Source organism: Semicossyphus pulcher, unplaced genomic scaffold, assembly GCF_022749685.1.
Source record: "Semicossyphus pulcher isolate SPU_LCO1_2020_fin unplaced genomic scaffold, fSemPul1.0.p SCAF_15, whole genome shotgun sequence".
Classification (NCBI taxonomy): Eukaryota; Metazoa; Chordata; class Actinopteri; order Labriformes; family Labridae; genus Semicossyphus; species Semicossyphus pulcher.
The window spans coordinates 11919737-11943031 of record NW_027211659.1 but is presented as its reverse complement, the minus strand read 5'-3'; the positions used below and the strand labels follow the sequence as shown (position 1 = coordinate 11943031).

Here is a 23295-nt window from a genome sequence, read left to right as displayed (position 1 = left end):
CCTGTATTTTCAATCAGGTAAAGCCATTTTGAAGAAAAAATGATATAAAAATAAATAGCTTCTCAGAGATATGCGCTTTCATGGAGTGGCAGAATTAAAATGATGCTTTAAAAATGCTGCATGTCACACTCTCCTGGGAATTAAAGGAAAATTAAGAGTGAAAACCAATATTTTTCTATTTCATGTGTTAAGAGTTTTTCCAATTTCAAAACATGTTGAAAAGACTTTAGGGTATTGTTGACAGCAAATACAAAGAAGTCACTTAATTAAAAAAAAAAAAAGAGCCTGTTTTCTTTAGACTTATTAAACACTTCAGCTGTCATATATTTTCTGTGATCAGACAGGACATTAGCAGACAGGTCTAAAATAATGAGTGGCAAATATGACTGACGAATAAACCCTGACCTCTGAAAGAGATTTTTCATGATTTGTGACATCTCACCTTTAAAATGTGGGTTTTACATATTGATGATTATGCCAAGGCAATGAATGCACAGCAAATGACTTGAATCTTATTGGTGGCATTGCTGGGAAACTGCTCACTACTTCAACACATGTCAACATAGAGACCGCATTCAAACTTCGAAATGTTCAGCTTGTTGGACTTTTTTTTAGTGTTTGTATCTTTTTATTTTTCCACCATTAACATAAATGGACGGAATTCTCAGCATTAGAGTTGATGACATCACACGCAGGGATGGTGTTTTGCAGTTTATTTCTCCTTAAAGAAGTCTCTTTTTCACCCACAGTTTTTGCTCTTCATTCATATTTTTTTCATCAAAATGTAGAAAATGTGTCCTCTTACCAACAGTGTAAGTATCCCAGCAAATGGAATTATACTTTTTTCATTATGAGCCTCAAAGTGACCGTCGACTTCGTCATTCACTCTAATGCTAACTGGGACTAGAATTTTCCGGAACAAAAAAAGGGACATTTTTAGCTTGCTCCATCTCCCCCAGTTTTGACACTACAGAAACACATTTTACATCAACGCGCTCAGAAGACTCCACTCTCTCTCATGATGTAAAATGTCTTGATTGGAATTGCGCTCTTCATGTAATAAGCGAGAGTTTGAGTAAGGCCTCTCAGCTTAATCTCTATTAAATTAACTGTCTGACCCAGGAGTGACTCGGCAGTTATCAGCAACATGGCCGCCTCTGATTGCAGCTGGGGACACAGCTGGTTGAGCAGATGATTATGCTGCTTTCATGTCACAGCGGCTTTAATCAACAGGTGGTATTTACAAACAGTGTAGGATTAAAGTGTAGCTGCTTTTTGAACTCTGCTTCCTGCCCCTCTTGTGACTTTCTAAGTGACCAGTCTTTATCTCTCAGAGGGCTTTAAGGCAACCGAACACAGGCATTACTGTTAACAATAACACAGAGAAATGATCACAGACATCATAGACTGTAAGACAAAGATGGACGACATGACAGCTCCCCGAAAGTGTGGCGAAACATCTCCAACGCCCCCTGCTGACTGGCTGCAGTACAGGTCAGAAAGCCCACCTCAATGATAACAGATGGGACATGAGTCAAACTATAAAATCAAAATACACATCAAATACATTTTTCCCAAACATGGTTTCTGTCATTATAGCTAGTTAACATAATGCTGATTTATGCCCAAGTGTTATTTTTCATGTTTAGTTTTAATACATCTTTTGATGCTGTAAAAACGATGATTGACAGCTCTGTTGACAAATACGGCTCCTGCAGCCGATTTGTTCCAGGTTAGCAGAGTAGAGGAGGAAAGATGAGAGAAAACATAACTAAAACAGACATTGAACTTTCCATATCCGTGAATATCTGCTTCAGACCAACACAAGAAGTTGGTCTCGGCATGAGGGATTTTGCCATTGTTTTGGTAACTTAAAGTGTGTTTCGGGTAGCAGAAGGGATGGGACATCAATACCGCGGCTCCAACAGACTCTGGCTCCAAATGTGCAAGATGGCAGCGCCCGTTTCTGGGGGTATTTTGGCTTCAACTTGGAACTGCAAGCATAAAGGTGGAGACGCGTCGTCCATCTTAATATACAGTCATTGATAGACATACACACGCACACATACAAACAACTCAATTCCTCCTAGCACACAGCGGCTCATCCCAGTCTTACAGGGCTTAGACCTCAGCTGTTTTGCCCTTATTCCAACAAAGACTCTGGAGTAAAACCTCAACTCTCTCTGTGCACTTAAGCTCATTTAAATCCTTACACCAAAATTTTAACACCTTTCATTGCTTATTTTTGCGCCCTTTATCCCTTTCCCACTCTTCATACTCCTTCAGCTGCTCTTTCATATAAAGTTAAGTCAGAAATTCAGTTTAGATACCAGCTGTTCATCAAGCTACACAGCTCAGAGGCGGGTTTGAGGAGCCAGGAGTGCCAAAGCAAGTTTTCTAGAGATTGCATGCTCTTGTTTACAACCATACAGTGGTAACACATACACCCATGTACATATATATATATATATATGTATAAAACCTAGGTATATAGCACATTAAAAACAGTGTTTCCGAGCTTCTACTTGCTGTGCTCCTGCCATCTGTCACAGGGGAACACTGTAATTCCTGCAGCCTGTCACACGGAACAGAAGCACGTCGGTTCATTAAAAGACATTTCCAAAATAAAAATAAAAAATAAAAATCCTGAAAAACATTCTTTTGGCAAATAAAAACATTCCCCTGTTGTCTGATAACACTATATCTGTAATTATAGAAGTGAGCCTTGTCAGATTCTTTACCTTAAGCTAAAGTAACAATATCCCAATAGGCCTTTTCCACAGTGCACAGTTTGGCTTTGTCAGTGTAGGAGAAGCACAGGTGTAGTAAAGATCACTATTTTGTTACCTTTCACCACTTCCCATTCTTACCTACTTCACTTCCTGTAGTTCTCTTCCTTGTTTCTCCTTTCCTCATCATTGATTGGTTGTTTGGACTCTTTGTCCCTCCTCATTAGCCAGATGGGATTCACCTGATCACTCCTTAAAGACTGCTCTCCCTTGCACTCAAACACACAAACGTTTACAATAATGCTTTTTAGGGTGAAAATGGCAGGTGTCAAAAAAGGACCTTATAAATATAAATTGGGTTACCATTCTGTTTAACATCGACACCATACTTAATCATCTGGCAGCCATAAATCAGGCCCTTTAATAGAAATACTTTTTGCATTAATAAGCTTGAACAGGGTTTTGAAGCAGATAGAATCGAGGAGAGTTAAACTGAATAAAAACAGTGTTTAAGATTACAAAGGTGCATTGTTATAACACATTTAAAGGTGGGGTACTATGCTAATTTCAAGCATTATATTTCACTCTGTTATACATGTGGAGTAGCTTAGCATAATTTACAGTAAAAATAAATCCTATTTTTTCTCACACTGGTGCTCTGTGCAGGCCCTCATACAGCCTCTGCCTGAAACGACTCAGTCAGCTCTGTCCCTTTAAGAAACCACGCCCCCGTTTTCTTCTGATTGGCCAGGGGCAGAACTCAGTGTTGGAAGTAAGCCTCCTACCCTGTGGTGGTGTTACAGCCTCGTCCGCAAAGAGTAAACTTCACTTTTTTCGATTTGAAATGAATGTCTGGAGCTCTTGTCCTTTGGAAAAGTAAACACTGATGTCTTTCCTTCACAGCCAAAGAAATCAACTTGACGACCAAAGCCGTCTAGCAGAGTGGTGGAGTGAAAAAAATTTCCGAGGCAGAATGAGCTGCTGGGTGGGCGTGTCCTTGGAATGTGCCAGGGTCAGGAAGTTCTGCTGTGTCTCGGGCAGATGCCCAAATATGGAGTTCCTCCACTTCGTGACATCACAAAATGGAGGAAGCGTCTAGAGACTTTTTTAGCAGGGGATTACTCCAACATACTTTTACCTACAGATGTGAAACTTCACCCACGTTTAGTTTGGACATCCAACTTTGTAACATTACATTTATGTCTTAAAATGTGAAACAGCATAATACCCCCTCTTTAAATTTCTAGATGTACAGCTCTGATAGGAAATGTTAATGTCCAGACTCTTGGCATCTCCCTTTTTTCAAATTCGGCCTTGTAAAAAAGGCCCGTCCTTCTCTATACTCTCTACTTTACTTTAAATATATGCAGAATGATTTAATATTCAGAGCTCTATCTTCACTTGAAACAATTGATCGGTGTTTTCAATATGCCATACACCTAGTTTTTGTTCTCTCCCATCCATCCGCACACTCTCTGAACTCATGCAGACATAAGTGCACCCACACAGCTCGTAACAGCTTTAACAACTGAATGTGAATTCATTCAACACAGACATAACCTGGATGAATCACTCCAACAAAAGAGGACACAGGTGATTCTTAAAAATGAAACAAAAAGTGTGCCATCTGAGGTATCTTTTATAGAAGAAAAATGAGAAATCAGCAGCTGTACCACTTCAGTGTTGACATTTAGTGAACATTTAATTAGATAAGGAGGGATTTTGAGATAAGAGGCATATAAAGCATCACTGAAGCCTATTCAAGCAGACAAAAACAGGCCCTCTTTCATCTTCATGTGTCGCCGCGCTGATTGGATTTGAGGGGACTGGAAACTGTGTGGCAGAAGAAATGACAGGCGTGTTTTATTCCTCCACTCTTTCGCTTTGAGGCCGCTGGTCTTTGTAGGCCGGCTCTCTGCTGGCGTTAGAGCGCTCGCTCTGGCTGCCCACAGTGTGCAGTCGCCGTCAGCTCTACAAACATGTAAAAGCAGCCAGTGTGACGGGGAGGGGCGTGAGAGCTGAATGCTGATCGGCTCATTCACAGTCAGGCCACACAGCAGCCACACTGACACATTTCATCACCTGAACTATTTACCAACCTTTTATCTCTGCAGCCCTCCACTTCAGAAATGGATTACTCGCAAAATATGATTTTTTGGATGTAAAAAAGTACAAGAAGTACAAGGAAACAAAGATAGCTTGTTGTCTCTTTGTGTGATTTGCTTTTTGTGTACGTAATATAATATTTGGGAGAGTCTGGAAGGTATTGCACTTCAGAAAATGACATTTATTGGACTGTTACCAAATTAAAAGCATCAGATAGTCTTCCATAACTTGATTTAAAACATGGATACTGCATGCATACAACATGGTCTTAGAGAGGGTTTCTTTAAATAAAAATACAATAAATACATTGTGTTTTTTATTAACTTTGGCTTACAGAACTGTATATGTTTTAGAAATAACTCTGCCTGGATGTCAGTATAATGTGGATGTGCGACATGCAACCGTCAGTTCTTTTACAAATACGTCTTTGAGAGAAGATGACATCCATCAGCTTTTGCAGAGAATGTCAAATTAAAGCGATGCAGTCTATGGCAGCTTCTTTAGTAGTTTTCTTTTTTTAACTTTCACCTCAGTTTAACTGTCTGATTCCACACAAGATAAATAAACAAGGCAAAAAATGAAAAGACAAAAAAATATATCAACAGCTTTTTAAGATTTAAGACACCAAAGGGCAGTCCAAGGCAGAGCTGCTGTGAGACTCACAGACTTGACAGTTTTCATGAGGAAACAGCAGAGCACTCGGATCACACTGAAGCTGAGAGACAGACAGATGCAGGAGACGGATTAACGGTGAGACAAAAAGAGAGAGAGACGGGTGAAATGTTTAAACCAGTCTGTGAGGAATCTCTCTCTTGCTGCTCTCCGAGCCTCACCAGCGGGCCACCTGGCTCGTGTAGTCCTCCGTGGTGGTGGGAAAGTCACCGTCAGTCCCTCCGCCCCTCCCCGCCCCTCTGTTCCCGCCCCCTCTGTGTTTAGGCGGCCTGCCCTGCTCTTTTTGCTCCCTCAGCCAACGCCTCTCCTCGCGCCTCTTCAAGCGCACCTCCTGGTGCTCCCTCTGGCGGCTGTACTGGAATCGCTGCAGGAACAGGTCCTTGGCGTATTCGTACAGCTGCACGTCCAGGAAGTTGAGCTCCTCGATGCGTCTGCGCACCGGCTCGCTCAGGTCCACGTTGGCGGCTCGCGTGCTGTTGATCTGCGTGAACGCGGCGATGAAGCGCAGGCTGAACGTCCGCTCAAACAGGTACTGGGTCTTGCGTTGGAACTCAGTGAGCCCGTAGAAAGCCATGTTTTTCAGGTTGCTCATGGCGCTGCTCAGGAGGATGTGGTTGCGTTGACTCTCGTTCATGGAGGACAGGTTGTAGCAGCCAACCAGGCTCAGGTCGGCCAGCATGCGCACCTGACGGTTATTAGCCAGGTTTGACGGGCAGTTCATGAACTCGGTCAGGGTGACACCGGACCAGTCGTCCCCGTTGTAGCAGGTGGGCAGCTCGTCCTGGGTGGGCGAGCGTCCGTCGCACATATGAAGGGCGGTCTTCCACGTGGCGCCGCGCTGGACGTGCTTCCACTCGCTCAGGTAGCGGGAGACCGGGTCGCGCAGCATGGTGATGTAGTAGAAGTTCCTGCAGCCAAAACAGACACAGTGAGAGAACTGTGAGCACATCATCATCATCACAGAGGGCCGTGCTAAATGTGCTGACAGATGGTGACTTTTGTCTGTGCGTGAAAGCTCAAGGTTGAATGCTAATTGGAAAACTGAAAGTGTCCCTAATGACATTATTACAACTTTCTATAAATTGCCCTTCACAATTGAACCCTCGCACAAGAGTTGGAGGACTGTTTTTATTCTACAGATTGTCTCCCACCTGCCAACATGTAGAATAATTGGGATTTAAGTCATAATGCTAACCCGCAGACGTACATTAAGTGAGTAAAACTGACCCAACTTTATCCTAAACATGTCACTCAGCAAAATAATGAGCTGCAACTTTTCTGCCCTCAAATGTGTTGCACTTTTAAGTGGGTATCCGACCCATCATTTGTCTCCCATTCACAGCAGGGCAGGAAACAAAATAAGCTGGCATTTCAACGGTGAAGAAGTGGCACGCAGGCGTTATTATTCTTTTTTACACACCACTGCTTCACGCACGGAGATTGAATATGCTCTGAATGATTGCAAAAGGACAGTCAGGGAACGTGGAAGTCGACGAGAAAGCTTAATATAGATTCAGCTGTTTTCTGCAGTGTCAAAAGTGAAAGATGGGAAGCCTAAAATTAAGAAAAAAACTACAAAATATCTGCTTTGAATCCTGTCTGTGAAGTTGACATTTTGCGTGAGCGTGTCAGCCCACACACAGGAGCTTGACTCTGCCCTTCACGCCAGTGTTTCAAGACCTCCAAGGAGATCCACTCTGCTGAAGCGCAGATATGTCAGCGCTCACTCTGATGGAAAACAAAGATCGGACAGGTGTTGGTCAGGTAAACCTCTCCGAAGGTGATGTCCCGTGAGCTTTCCTGTGAATATTTAATGATGATGCGACCCCGTCTCCAGAGAGAGAAAACAGTCGGGCGGATAAAGTGGAGCGCGGCGCTGAGATTTCACACTGGCTCCAAAGCTGCTTCAGTTCTTTCAACGCAGCAAACATTCACGCAGTGGCACACAGGAGCGGAAATAAAAGAGTGGCACAATTTAAAACAGCCTCCTTGTTGCCACGTTTGTGTCCTTCAGGTTTGGATTCAACGCACATGAAAAGGGTTCTGAAATTTGCACTGGAATATTTCCAAAGTGCATTCAAGTGCAGGAAAATAAAACGTTTGTTGGGGTTTCGTTGTTTGATTTTTAACAACAACTTGTTCCATTTTTGTCCTTACAATCCTGTTACATCAGCTCGAACACTGAGATTACATCACAGGCTTTATCAGAGTCTGCTTCAATATGTGCTACAGTGTGACGAGGACGGAGCGGCTGTCACCGAGGCTGCTCTAGAGATGAAACAGTTCATTGATTAGTTGATTTTATCAACATGCTTTTTAAATAATGAATGAATAATTTAATGATTAGCCCTCTGAAATCTGCACTAGAAATTTATATTTTTTGCTGATTGATTTTGTCGTTTCTTGGAGTATCTTCAAACAGCTCCACAGCCCGAGTTTTTGTACAACCGAAGCTAAAAGTTAAATAGGTCAGTTATTCACAGTATTAGAGTAGTACATAAAATCCATGCAGATTGTGTAAATTATACTAAAAGTATATAAGTCAGCAAGTAAATTAATTAAAATTAGTAAAGTTTACCTACATTACTGAATTTCAACAGTGACATTTGCAACCCAAAATAACATAATAAAATCTACCCAAAGATATTGGCATACGTGCCTGTATATGACAAGACATTTAAATTTGTATCCCTCTCTTTGCGGCTACACTGGCTGACTTTCCTGAATATTAGTAAGTAAATTAACACGAGCAGGCTAATGTTGTTGATTATTACTTATTTTTATTTGAGCATCTTCAAGTCCCAAAATGATGCACGGTGGTGCAGTGGTGTCCCGGTTTAGACGTAGTTGGCCTTTCTGTGTGGAGTTTGCATGTTCTCCCTGTGTACGCTCAGGTTCCTTCCAGTACTCCGGCTTCTTCCCACAGACTAAAGACATACTCGTTAGCATGAAAGCTAAGCATGAAAGCTTGTCTGTCTTTATGTGTCAAGAGTTATTATTAGTCATTTTTATTATGTAATTAGTTGTGTAATGTAATGGGAAATGTTAAGTAAAATGTACCTAATTTATTTTAGTCTATCATGTTTGTTAAATTTAGGCACTCACTCAATACATAAGGTAACATTTACTCAATCAAATAAAGTATTGAAATTTTTGTCATTAAAAAAGATACTAAAATCTGACATGCTTTTAAATAAATGTTGCTAAATGTACACTTTGAATATCCATCCATCCATTATCTATACCGCTTATCCTGTTCAGTGTCATGGGAGGGCAGGTGGTACATCCTGGATCACAGGGCTGACACATAGAAACTTTTCACGCTCACATTCACACCTACGGGCGAATTAGAGTCACAAATGAACCTAACGAGCACCGTGGGAGGAAGCCACCCGGAGTACCGGGAGGGAACCCACGCATGCACGGGAAGAACATGCACACCAAACGGAAAGGCCCTCTTCATCCGAACTAGCTTCCAGCTGTGAGGCGCTAACCACTGCGCCGCCGTGCTGCCCGTTTTGAATATATCGATCCAAAACAAGTGTAGAAACATAAACATCTCTGCATGCAACATGAGTTATTTGAGCTATGTAGATTTTTGATGCTCATTCTCACGAGCAGAGTGGAATGGCATGTGTGCAATAAAATACTGTACCTACTGTACTGATGTCAATTCTGAAGTCTGTTTATGTTAGTTTTGTTTGCTATTCTTCTATTATGGTTATATGGATCCATTTAATCAGGATCATGCAATGCCCTGTGGCCGTGGTTTGTTTCAAAGGGGTTAAGCAAAAACTCCAGCAAAGCTGGAACGGGAAAAAAATTATATTCAGTTGTAAAATCATCACAATAATTATTTTCACTTTAGATGAAGCCAATTAGTGTTTAAGGCTGCCATGTCAGGTGAGAACAGGCTGTTAAATGCTAACAAGGACAAGTTCCCCCCCTGCAGAAATAATTTCAAGTGTGCTATAAGTTATAATGAGTAACAAAAAAAGCTCGTTTGTATCCTGAAAACTGTGTGAACCAGGAGATAGTTCGACACGGGGGTGTAAAGTAACACTGTGGATGTTGAGGCGGGAAATACTTTGAGTCCTGAAAAATGAGGTTAAATCCCAAACATGGGAGATGTTAAAGCCCGCTGTATTAATGTTTTCGTGGCTAAATTTAGCTGATTTAACTCTCCAAAATGTGACAATGGTGTCCTACTAAAGTCTATAAAACGCATTATTTGTCCCAATTGAAAACAAGATTCACAAAAAATATGTCCTGATATTATCATGGGATGATTTGTCCTAACTCAGTGCCACAGAAATGCCTCCACCGACTTTTCTAAGAGTCAGACAAGTATCTGTGCTTACAGCCTCGGTGGCAGCAGCTGCATCCCGGCATTTGCTCCTGGAGTTTGCTGGCTGCGGATACATCCTCATTAGACCGTCTCTGGGACATAAACACATGCAGCAAGTGTTGTCTGAGTGCACTCGACAGCCCAAAGGTCAGCTGTGTGCACCATCAGTGTCAAAAAGCATCAGGATCAACGGGTCTGCAGAGCTGTCTGGAGGAGGCTTTCCCTGAGTGATACAGATGGCTGTCGAGAGGGGAGGAGTAGGAGGAGAGGGGGGGAGCTAACGGGCGTCTCTTACCTCTGGCCTGTGTTATCATCGGTACCTCCCCTACAGTCATGTCACACTCACTAGCTTAAGTATTGTATGTTTAAACCGTGGTGCTGCTTTCCAGGAGAGAGTTGTTATTAAAGTATCACAGCTGTAGGAAGCAGCTATAATTAGACATTATAACAATGTAATGTCTCGCACGGTGGAGCTGCATCCCTGTGCCAAGACAGTTTTAGTGTCAAGGAGGAAATTGAGGGTACAAACCAAACCTGGTTGGAAAATTAACACATATTTATGAAGATATATTAGGGGCAAAAATGAGTGCTGAATATTGCTTTAATATATCTTTCTTTTGTGTGGTGTCCCTAAAATATGTGGGGTATGAAATAGGGGGTCAAGATCCCTGTAAGTTGATTATGGATCAATAATGGAGAGGAGGCATACTGCATCTCATCTCGGCCCTGAATACTCATCTCTAAAGCAGCAGCAGTCTGACTTCACTGGAGCACAAACTAAACAGGGGCCATTAAGCAGAGATGAGGGAGGAATTCAAAGTATAGATAAAAATGGAAACTAAAGCAAGAGATGCTGAAGGGAGGGAGCAGAGGACGGACGTACTGCAGACAGGAATACTGGTGCCTAGTGTAATCTAAAAAGATGTAGTTAATGCAAATGGAAAGAGAAATACTTTTGGAACCATTTTCTTCAGCAATTTGAGAAAATTTCCGGCAAATATATATGTTCATATCCAAGGGCTTCTTTGCGCATAAGGAAAACAGAAGTCCAAAATCCATTCTACACATTAATCCAAGCAGGTTTTCACTCAAGGAAACTGTCTAACATTTAGTAAAACGGCATGCATACTAAAATCATGTTTTATTAAATTAGCAATCACATTTTGAATTACAATGTGACTGTCTTTGCATGCTTTCTGTATAACTCCAAAAAGTATACTATTAGTTACTACTTGTGCTCACAATGACCTTCAAACATGCTAATGTTTATCTGGTCCACCATATTCACCGTAATAGTTTAGTATGTAAGCATGCAACATTTGATACTTTACATAAAATCCAAAGTACAGATATTAGTAGTTCTTATAGAGAAGTCAGAGAATCAACTTATTACAACTATACATGAGGGGAAATTAAAGTGTGCACCAATGAAAATCATATAAAATTTCAAGACAGTCCTTCCCCCCAACAAAAAACTAGATCAAGGTTTCAAAGCCATTACGACTGATCTTCTGGGTACCGTGAATGTCTGCAGAAATTTCAGGATAGGATAGTATACAATACGATAGGCTAGGATACGATACGCTACAAAAGGATACAACATGATAACTATGATACGTTAAGATAAGCTAGGATACAAAATGGTAAGAGACGATATGATAGGATATGATACAATATGATACTTTACGGTATGTTACGATACGATATGTTCCTATACGATATGTTACTATACGATTTGTTAAGTTACGTTACGTTACGTTACGATATAGCACAATACAATACACTACATTATGATATGTTACGATATATTACGTTACGTTATGTTACCTTAAGTTATGATACGATACAATACAAAAGGATACGATACGATATGATAGTCTAGGATATGAGACGATACGATCCAATAGGATAGGATAGGACACGATATGTTAGGATACACAAGGATAAGATACCGTATACTTCATTGTCCCTATTGGGAAATTTGACATCATCACTAAAGCAGTCAATAAACCTGTGCTACATAAATGAACATCCACTGTCAGTCCAACAGGCGACTGGTGTTTAATACCTGTAATTAGCCTCAAAGGCACATCTCAGCCCACCGCTTCTGCCTGATTACAGGCTGTGTTAAGGCTTGTACTCTCAGTTCATGGTGTAGGAATTCTCTCATCCAGACATTCATGTGTAGGAGTTGGATATTGTTGCAGGTGGGCTGAACAACAGGGAAAAGCACAACAATATATCTGAGAGCCGGGCAGAAAGTTGTTCAGAGCAAAGGCTAATACAGTGAGCGGTAAATAAGTAAAGACAGACCATGTCCCTGTTCAACAGTGGGACTGACTGATGTTATGATGTAGCGTGGTAGACATTGTGTGTGTGCGTGTGTGTGTGAGTGCAGCTGCTTTTGTGTCGTGTAAAACCTCCACCTGTTTACAGTCTGCTGACTTCTCTGACTTATCCTCTCAAAGTAGCAGCTCTGATCTGTCTCCATCCCTCCTCTGCAGGCCAGGAGCAACGAGAAACATATTTTTAACACAGTTTTACTGTCACACTCTGGGCCTGGTTTACCTTTATACAGGAGAGCAGTCGCAGACAAGAGAGGCTGTGGGTGACATGCAACATCACAGTTATACAGCGTGCTGCTAAACAACTAGTATAATGTTTGATTCACTGTGACTTTGTGACTTTCCTGTCTTTTTTATATCTCGTTTAAAAAGTTTTTGCCGGTTGCCATTTTTGCCTCTAGTTTACAAAGAGAGAGAAAAACAGAGAGAAGAGGTTAACACAAAGAGACGTCCCCTAGCTAAGATACACGGAACAGTTCAGTTATGTGGTAGGATTGTACTATTTTTTCAAGAAAGAATCAAAAACAGGGGGAAAATATTCTCAAATCTAATATTTCAGGTGATGAATTACTTCAAAAAGACACTATTTTCCAGTTTTGGTAAGAAGAATTTGGGGTTTTCACACGCCTCTGCTCTCGGCTTGTCTCACTGGTTTGAACAAAGGTCAACAGAGGTCAGTTTGAAGGAGGTTGTCCATACAATTGTGGGGTTTTTGAATTGCCGCCCATATCTCTGATTTCCACAGTGATCTAAACTGGTCTGCTGTTTTGCTTGCTGATGGCAGAGACGTCATCGCTCTACATGCAGTATCTAGCTTGCCAACTACTGCAGCTTCCTCATGTAAAAAGGGACAAGTGCCAATTGATGCAGCTCATCAAGTTCTTTAAGAATGCAAAATTCACAACCCCCCCCCCCCCGTCAGTCAAAGCTGGTGTTCTCTGTAATCGATAGAAGCAATAATATTTGAAATTGGCACCATAGCTGTGGAGAAAGTTCTACAAACACCTTGTGGTTTTGCCCATTCTACATTCATACAATACCCAGGGTGCATTGCGCCCCTCCCTCTGAAAGGAACGGCCCAGCGAGAGATGCATCCGGAGGTTTCTATGTTTCGATAGCAGACTGTTGCTATGACGAACAGACCATTGCCAGGGATGTGGCTCTAATCACACAATCTGGAGGACTAACTGGAATCATATCACTCCGCCGAAAGAAGTCCAGTAAATTTGATGTCCCACCAAGTTTTTAAAGGGTTGTAAATAGAAATATTGTCGCCCTCTTCATGTGTTAAACAAGCCGACTCTGCAATCATTCATATTACATGCCGCAGTTGTTAATTTACCTCACTTTTCAAGTGCAATGGTATTTTGCAATAGTAACAAAATATTATGACTGACTGTGACTTAAATTATTAATAATGGAATTGGGCAGCGTGTGAGGCAAACACTGAGGTGACTGTAGGAGCTCAGAGACCACAGAGTACAGTACTCTATGAGAATGGCTTACTCCTGTAATTTGGCACCTCACTTGACTCCTGCCCTTTCCTCCTCTCTGCATCTCCTCCGTGTCCTACATTAGTGTTAGACATTAGTGTTCCCTCCGGATCCATAACCTTTCCTTAAAGGTTGTCACATTAATCATGCTGCTGATTTCACTCGTCAATCTCCCCCCGTATCTCCTGTGTTTATCGCTCGCTCTGCCGTGCGTCGTCTCTCCTCACCGGCCTCCACTTGAGGCCCTGCATATAAACAACCACCATTCTCCTTCCTCTTTTAGTTATTTATGTCGTTTTCCAATAGACTCCTCGTTCAGGTAAATCGAGGTAATGATAAAAGTTTATGGGAGCGGAAGGCAACATGATGTGATGTCTGACTCAATCTCGACATACAATTTCAGGCTGGTTTAGTTTTGTATTTTAAGATCAGACATCAGAGAGCGGAACAGAAGAAGCTGCTTCTGAGGAAATCAGCTTTTATTAAAAGCCATGGTGACCAGGAACCATGCAGTGTGTTACAGAGTGCACAGACACACTTTATACAACATTATCAACCCTGTCTGGTAGAAACTGATTCCACATTGGACACATTTGAAGCACACATATTATTTTGAAGGTTTGATTTCTATTAACTTAATAAGTCGATTTTGTTAATTAAGTATCTGTCAAGTTAAACTTTACTTCAAAGCACATGGCCAGGGTTATGGAAAGATTAGCTAGACTAGCTATCATAACTAAGGTCATGTTTTTAACCAATTATTTTAACATAATTTGTTTCAAGGCGCCCCTTTTATTTAACATTTGCATTGCTAGCTATTTGATTGAGTTAAAACCAAAAACGTTTACATATTAAAGTTTATTCCTCGGCCATTTAAGAGTCAACCATCTCGTTTAAATTGGCACACAATGAATTTCAGGATATGTTGGGCCACGTTGGATACACCTGAGGGATCCTTCGTGGCCCAGGAAAAGGAGGACTCATTTGTCAGCCGCACCTGAAGGAGACTTCGAAATGGGACTCCCAAGGGAGGGACTTGTTTAGACTTTAGCTGTGTACCAATCCAGGGGCTGCAGCCTTTGAAGGGCGCGGTCTACGGAGGATGCTCCATTCGTAGCCTGCGTAGACCGTTAAAGCCGAACTGAAATGAGACAGTCTGGTCTACGGAGGATTTCCTGTTTGTGTCAGCAGCTGTTCCCGCCCTTACCCTTGCGTCACCAAATGCTGCTCCTATTGCCTAGCAACAGGTAGCTAGCGGGCTAACTAGCTAGCATGACTAAAGTCACGTAACTTAGACCTATTATTTTGAAGATAATTTCTTTCAAGAGCCCTTTTGTTTTTGTAAATATGTGTAATGCTAGCTATTTGATTGAGTTGAAACCAAAAACTTTTACATTTAAAAGTTTATTCTTGCTGCTTAAGAGTTTGCCATCTCGTTTGAATTGGCGCGCAATGCATCTTGGGATACGTTGGGCTGCAAAGGATGCACCCGATGGATCCTTTGTGGCCTGGATAGGGACACAGCTATTGATTGATGTTTACAGTACCCAACAGAGTTGAAGGCGAGAATATTCAAACAGAAAGAGTGACGACCTTAACTTGCTAGCTAACTAGCTATCCTGTGCATCATGGAGGAGGGGCTTAAAATTCAAGACAGCGTTTCTGTATCATTCCTGTTGTTCCAGTTTTTCATTTATTACAGTGTTTTATTTCAGTGTTCAGTTTCTCCCTTGTGTATGTAGCTCTACTTCCTAGCTAACTAGCTAGCAGGTTCTGAAGGAGCCTTTGAAATGCGACAGCCTTCGACGTGCCGCTGTGACACCATCGGCCTTGAAATAAGTCCATCGAAGGATGCAGCCCTGACTTGGGACATGGTACTCGCTGTAAACCTAAACTAAAGAGTGGATTTCTTCTTCTTCTGGTGTTTAATGACAGCTGGCAAAAAAGCTCAGAGGTGCCATACTGCCACACACTGGACCGGAGTGGAACAAGGGGAGTGGATTAAAGGCAAGTAAAAGTAAAGCAATAAAAAGAGCAAGCTTTGAAGAACGATCCATGCTCCTCTTCGTTCATACCAAAGAGCTGTAGAAAAGAATTGGATTGTTTGTGAACATAACATCAATAATTGAATCTCAAAACACAACAAGCTTATTAACATTTAAGCAGAGCCACAATCTTTCCCAACCTTAAGTGTTTTTGTTTTTCAGGACCTCTTTGCAACTGCGGTGTGGTAGATTTAATTAAACACTTCTTTCTCTCCCAAAAATGCCGCCTGTAAACATAATATAGTCAGCAATTCATAAGTTCACATAAACGCAAGAACAAAGATATTAAACTAATGTCTGGGGCATATGCTTCAAAGCTCTAACAGGTAGTATCTGTCGGTGTGTCCCGCAGCACAACATGATCAGAGCAGTACATGTGTTGATCAGTCAGCTGTTTGCAGTCAGCAGCGGGACAGAATGTGAATGCATGGATGCCAGTGGCAGTGCCCTCAGCTAAACAACCTTAGTGAGCCACAGCGCTCATTTTATAACCAACAAACAGCTGTAGAATCCAAACTCTGGTATACACAGGTGTATGAGCCCTCCTCATTCAATATAAAGGTAGTGACTACAGTGAGGAGACATTGAAATCTTGGCTTACAGCAGAGCCTTTTATCACAAAAGAAGGGGTTAAAGGTCAACTTATCTTGAATGCTAAAGAGGAAATGTATGCTACAGCAGGTGTGACTGAACCTGAAGAGCTTTATGTTCCAAAAAAAAAAAAAAAAAAAATTGTTGTAATTTGCAATCTTGCACTGATTTTCACTGACACACCAGTATCTGTTTTAACATAAAGGGAGAGGAAACAATAGCACACTTAAGATTTATTTAAACAAACAAACAAAAGGTCAGAAAACAGGAGAAAACACAAGTACAGCCACATGGAATACATCTATACAAAAAGCAAGGGTACACGGTTTGATGAAAATGAACTAGCACAGAAACAAAAGAGACAAAGGCTAAACAAACTTTGCAGCTGAGGCTAATCAGGCACAGGTGGGACTAATCAAGGACCAGGTGAAAACAATCAGGGCGGGGCACACAATCATGGCAGGAAGTAGAGCTAAATATACAAGAAGGAAGAAAGTAAGTCAAGTAAAACAGGGAATGAAAACTGAACACTGAAATAAATGAAAATGCAAAAAACGGAACAACAGGGATACATGACAGAGACTCGTCTTGATTTTTAAGCCTCTCCTCCATTATGCGCAGGCTTGCTAGTTAGCTAGCAGGGTAAGGTCGTCACTCTTTGTGTTTGAATATTCTCACCTTGAACTCTTTTAGCTGCTGTAAACATCAATCAATGTCCACAACAAGTCCCTCGATAGCTTCCTGTTTTCAAAGGGCAAAACAATCCAGACGAATGCGTCACAGCGGCGTGTTGAAGGCTTTCCCATTTTGAAGGCTCCTTCAGATGCTGCTGACAAATGCGTCTTCCGTCTCCCGGGCCACGAAGGATCCATCGAGTGCATCCTTCGTGGCCCAGCGTATCCCGAGATTCAATGCAGTCGAATAGCTAGCGATACAAATGTTAAAATGAACGAAAGGGACCTTGAAACAAATTATCTTTAAAATGGTTAAGCTACATGGTGTTTGTTATGCTAGCTAGTTAGTCAGCTAGCTACCTGGTGCTAGGCAACAGGAGCAGCGCTTCGTGACGCAAGTGTAAGGGCGGGAACAGCTGGTGACACAAACAGGAAATCCTCTGTAGACCAGACCCTCTCATTTCAGTTCGGCCTTAGCGGTCTGCGCTAGCTACGAATGACTCATCCTTCGTGGCCTGCGTCCTTCGAAGGATGCAGCCCCTGAATTGACACACAGCTTGTGTTAGCCTTTTCCTGGGTATATCAAGCAAAACTCGAAAAGTTAGCTTACTTTCTCTCTGCCAGTATTGAAGAGTAAGATCGCCTGACACTATGACTACAATATAAACATTTTAACCTTGTTCTTATCATAGGCCCAATTACTGAAATCCCTTCCCAAATAGGTCCTGTCCACATCTGATTGTGTATTTCAAGATGTAATATTCCATGGGGGGAAGCAGGACCAGTCAGACCAAAGAAAACAATCAGATCAAAGCTCTCAGAGTAAGTTTCAATCCACCTCCTCCTGAGAAACAAAGCCAAACCTTTAAAGTGAAACACAGCGATCCATTACTGTGTTTGATTTATCTGTTTCTGCCAAATGTAGGGCCAAGGACAAACGATCAGACTTAGCTGCTGTGCTGTTTTAGAGAACACTTTAAAACCTCACTTCACTACACTAAACAGGAATTAGATTACCTTGCTTTAGTAATATTCAAGCATATGAAATGCTGCTTTACTCATTTTTAATTATGAAGCAAAAAACCTTAAAATAAAGAGACAATCTGCACATTTTCTTCTCCCTCTTGTGTAGATGAGATTAAACATTAAACAGAGCCTTATACATCTTTCTATTTCTCTTATTTATAACCTAACCTTTTGCATATGATATTTTCCCCTGATTAATTCCTTTCATGTCCTTTAATACAAAATTTAAGATTAGAATATAATTGAAAACCCTGCACAGCTTGGAGTGTTTTAATAGCGAGTGTTGTATCATGTATATGAAAGGCAAATAAACCACATGGCAATTATCAGCTCTGACAAAGATCATCAGTAAACTGAGCTAATTGTGTTTTAAGGCCTCATTGCTTTACAGAGAGAAAACAGCCTAAGTTCATCCACAAGATGTGGTTTAATATGTGTGATGCTACGAAGACTGAAAACTTCGTAGTCCGAGGTAGTTTGCATGCTCTCCCTGTGCATATGTGGGTTCCCTCCGGGTACTCCGGCTTCCTCCCACAGTCCAAAGACATGCTCATAAGGTTACTTGGTGACTCTAAATTGCCTGTAGGTGTGGGTGTGAGTGTGAATGGTTGCCTGTCTCTCTGTGTCAGCCCTGTGGTTGACTGGCGATCAGTCCAGGCTGTACCCCGCCTCTCGCCTAACGACAGCTGCGATTGGCTCCAGCCCCCCTGCGACCCTGAACAGTATAGGCACTATAGATAATGGATGGATGGATGGATGGAAGTCACAGGTATTAGATCTTCCTCTAATTTTATGAATACAGCATAATACCTAGTTCTTATGAGAAATGGCATATTTATCCAAGAGTTGACGTCCTCCAAGCTACACACAAATCTGTTCTATTTCAGCTTTTTGTACCTCATGTTGAAAAAGACAACTAACTAGGTGAAAAGTTAACTTGCAACTTTGTTGGCAAAGGCAATATTACACAATTCCCACAGGATTTCAGAGACATTTTCTCTAATTGTTGCGACCAAAAATGCCTAATTTTGCAGTAGCTTTTTTAAAAGTTGTGGAGTGTGCGCCTCGGAAAAATGCTCCAATACAGAGCAAGTTGTTTGTCTTCTGACATCACGTTGATGTCATGATTTTTGCTGTTGCACTATTTTTTTAGGAACAAACAGGTAGTTTACATCACTTCCGGTTAGTTTCCATGTCAGGATACCAAATAAAATGTGTACATTACAGTGCTTTCCAGGGGAATCTTTACATTATTTATCACATTTCGGAGTTTTCTTCGGCTGCTGCTGCAGTATAAAACAATGGGTAAAAGACAAGGGGATTACTGTCTCCCTATACAAGGCCTCCGGTTGGTAGAAAGTTTGGAATACAGCCTCCGATTGGACAATAGTCTCAGCACAAGGGATCAGGATGCGTCAAATTTGCAGCAATTGGCCAAAACTTCAAGGCCAAGAAAAAGTTGCAGCGATTGTTTGACTTTGTTTGAATTCTGAATGCAACATTGCAACTTCCTGGAGGGACTGACGACAGATAAATAAAAGCTTAGCCTGAGAGTTCATTGTTAGCCTTTGAAATATTATTCAGAGTAAACCATTTAAAATAAATGTCTAATGGTTTTTTCACAGTCTTCAACAGCGGGGTGAAGTGTACTCAGTCCTGACAGAGGTCACACTAGGGAAAACTACATCTTGCGAAGCACCAAAGACCCCAGACTATCTGAAATTGAACACTATTTAGTTTGTGAGCAAAGGTTGAAGGTCATTCACCCAAAGAAGTCCATACATAGCTCATGTGAAAGTAAATGAAAACTGAACATTCTTCAGAAGCTAGTCAGCGACCCTTGAGTTAGGATCACTTTGTAAGATAACAGATCTGTCTGCCTGAGAACATTTTGTTGCTATCAGAGAAATATCTAATCTAGCTGTCAAATGTGCTCTTAGAAAATATATCGCCAGTGTTAAATAACTGATACCCTTTGCCTTCACTGTCACAATCCTGGCTGTGTCTGGGGATGTTTAAGGTATTACCTGCACCCTCAGAGTTTCTCAGCAGGATCCGGGTGTGCGTCGTCTAGTCTCGATCAAAAGGAAACAGCAGAACAAATATTTGGTACAGTGTTCCTCGACTTTTGCACTGAAGCACGTCTTGTTTCATTTTTGTTACACACGTTAACGACCGTGTCGAGCGCTAGCAGTCTTCTGTGTTTGTTCATTACACTTGAAACAGAGAGTACAGCTCGGCTTTGTCACATGGTTGTCAGAGTGAATCCTCACGTCGCAGCCCGTGGCCCACAATGTGCGGGAGGAACATTTAGTCGTCTACTTGACATTCATAGTCTGCGAGGCTTTCATTTGCACAAAAATCACTGCGTATGAAGGCAATTTAGCTCTCTCATTAAAAAGACATAAACGCCTCAGAACTTAATGGCATCTCACAGTAAAAGAGCGAGCCTTTGGAGTTTTGAGATTACATCTTAAGACTGTCACGCGGATAAGAAAGCGGACGGGCTCAGTTTTGACTTTCATCACTGTTTGACAGAGAAGGTCTGACAATGACAGTGTGGTGCAATCAAGATATGTCTCTGTGCAGTTCTGCAGAAATCAGGCAACATATCAGGCTCTAATGTCGCAACAATTGCTTTTAGTAAGTGCATCCACTTTTAGCTGCACTTTTAAATAACTTCTCTGACATGTTCTGTGCAGATGTAATGCAAAAGCAAACCAGCATGTAACGTTTTGCTATCAGCGTATTTCATTATAAAATCTATTACAGGGACATAACGCAGTGTAGTAGAAGCTTTTCTGAACAGCGAAGCATTAACTAACACATTTGATTGTAATGCATTTTGATCAGTGCATCTTTCATCACTTTAGAGATGTTTCAGTAAGTGCTTTGTGCTTAACCTTGTGAAAAAAGCCTGAGTGCTGCAGCATGTGCAAAGATGTTTAAAGAGAAATGACTTCTCCACGTAATGACTTCCTTCGTCCCTGCGGACTTTAATTCCTGCAGTCATGAAAAGTGACATTGATATTACGAGCGGTGAGGTGATTGAGACTGATGAGGACGCTCCTTTATCAGCCCACTTTATGAACTGTAACACCGCGTATCCGACATTCCCAATATGCTGTAATAAGTGTGCTTTGAGTCGGATTATACGGAGAGCCCGTGCCTGGATCCTCCTTTAAGCATCTCTCTGGTGAGGCGATGTCCTTGGTCTGTGCGGGCGAGGGCATCATTCAGCATGCAAAAGGTCTCTGTGGTGCATCTGTACATCTCCGCGCTGTCCCGTTCCTCTCAGACCAGATGAGACTGGAGACATGCATTATTTGTAACCGATACCGTTCCTTAATGGCGTCTGCGCTCCCCCCGGCAGCCCATAATGGACCGTTTTTGAGTTTCTCGGCATCTTGTTCGGCTTTCTGACGGTGACGGAATGGGGACAGTGGGTGTCACATGGGAAGGAAGTAGAAGAACGATGGGACCTTTCATTTACTTGTCAGGAAGCTGGCATAGCTAGCACTTGACATGGTGTGCTATAGAGAGTGCTTGTACTGGAAGTGGCAGATAACAACAAGGGGGGAAAATTGCCCTTCGACGGGAAAACATTCCTGTCTTTGTTTGATGCTATAGAAACAGGATAAAAGCTAAATGTCACATATGTAAGGAAAGAATTAATGGCTCATGTGTGACAAACACTGCTTACGTCAATAATCAACGATCCTTTAGCACTATTTGAAGAGGAGAGTACTTCTCTAGATATGAAAAGAAGTTGTATGAAGCTCTTTTTTGCTCTAAGTGGGAGCTGTGTAAAGTCTGAAGAGGTGTCACCTGAGGCGACCTCATTTGACCATGAAGACTAGAGGTAACGTAAAATTAATCGCAGGTTAACTCTGCCGATCATTTGGTGCATGTCATCCCCCTCTCTCTCCCCCAACATTTCTTTCTTCAGCTGTCCTATAAATAAAGGCAAAACCCAAAAATTACATCACTAAATTGTTGCTATTTGTAACTCAATAAAGCCTACAGACACGGACTGATAGGGCTCTTTGCAACCTCAATGAACTCAATTTCAGAGCGCTTCTCAAAGGCGCTTACGGTTGCTCGGTTACGTTGTAACGCGGCACATGCGCTTCCCTTGGCAGAAGAAACGTCTGATGAAGATAAATGTTAGCGACAACCAGGATTAGTTTCTCCTCTGTCATTGTTATTAACAAAGTTGACATCAGAAGTCTTGCCCCTTCTTGATTTTGATTGGTCGGTAAGAGAGAAGTGATATTGACTAGCTGGCGGTGTTCCAAAAGTAGAGCGCTGTGGGCACAGCAACACTGAGGGCGTTTTTGCACTTAAGAAGCTGAGCGCTGAAAAAGCGGTTAGTGGACACAGGTCCTTAATGAAAAACTGTGTCCCTAAACACAGACTTGTAAAAGGCCCTTATAAACCTACCTCTTGAATACGGTCTCTTTGTAGCCATTTTGCATTATTTGTATATGTCTGTTAGAAAGTTCAACAGCCACTTCATATAGAGCTTTCGGTCCTGGGTCCCTCAATCAGTACCCAGTAGGCCTGTTCAGTAATTCATCCACGATGCTGACAAGCCAACAAGCTATAATCTTCTAACTCTGGTATAAGAGAAAACCATCAGCGCAATTCAATTTTAGTGGGATCCTTCAAAGAGGGCAATTGAGTCGAGCCCACGCAATGACTTTGTATTGCTTGAAGGACCGTCCTTGTCTCTATTGTCTGCTAACAAACGCAGGTAAAATGACTAATGGTGGCGATGTGGTGGGATGCACAAAAAACAAGAAAAAGAAACCAAAACTCAAGACCTTTAAGGGGAAACAACAAATTTCTTTTTTGTTGAGGCATCAGCAAGAAAATGGGAACTGTGGGAATTAGAGTCAGTAATTTGGCCAGAGAAAGTACCTTGTAATTCCATCAAATGGTTGAAAATATCAAAGCATCCACCTTCTGGCCATGGGATTATTTGTCCAAGAAAAACAACCCCCATCCTCCCTTGATGCTAGCTTATCGAGGCTACATTAGCATCTACAAGCAGAACACACTAGAATTTCTGACCAAACTGCACGCATTATGTGTATCATTGGTGCCAGGTTTTACAAAGGAACAACAACAACAAAAAAGACAGTGCCGTGCTGCTGGTTACATTTTTTTTTACCACCTACTTCTATAAATTTGGGACTTGATGAAGCCATGAAAACAACGCAGCAGCTCACACAACAATCTCCTTCAGTTAAGAGCGAAGCTA

At 41.7% G+C, this 23295-nt stretch overlaps 1 protein-coding gene across 1 annotated transcript in view; it reads right to left on the bottom strand.

The window, feature by feature from the left end:
• Window positions 1-5003: 5003 nt before the first annotated feature.
• The window catches only part of hs6st3b (heparan sulfate 6-O-sulfotransferase 3b), a 72427-nt gene continuing 54135 nt past the window's right edge, over window positions 5004-23295 (bottom strand). Inside the window, exon 2 of the mRNA XM_069663366.1 lies at window positions 5004-6415. Within this exon, the coding sequence (XP_069519467.1) occupies window positions 5665-6415 (751 nt within the window). The 3' untranslated portion in view covers window positions 5004-5664. The remainder of the gene's footprint in view (window positions 6416-23295) is intronic.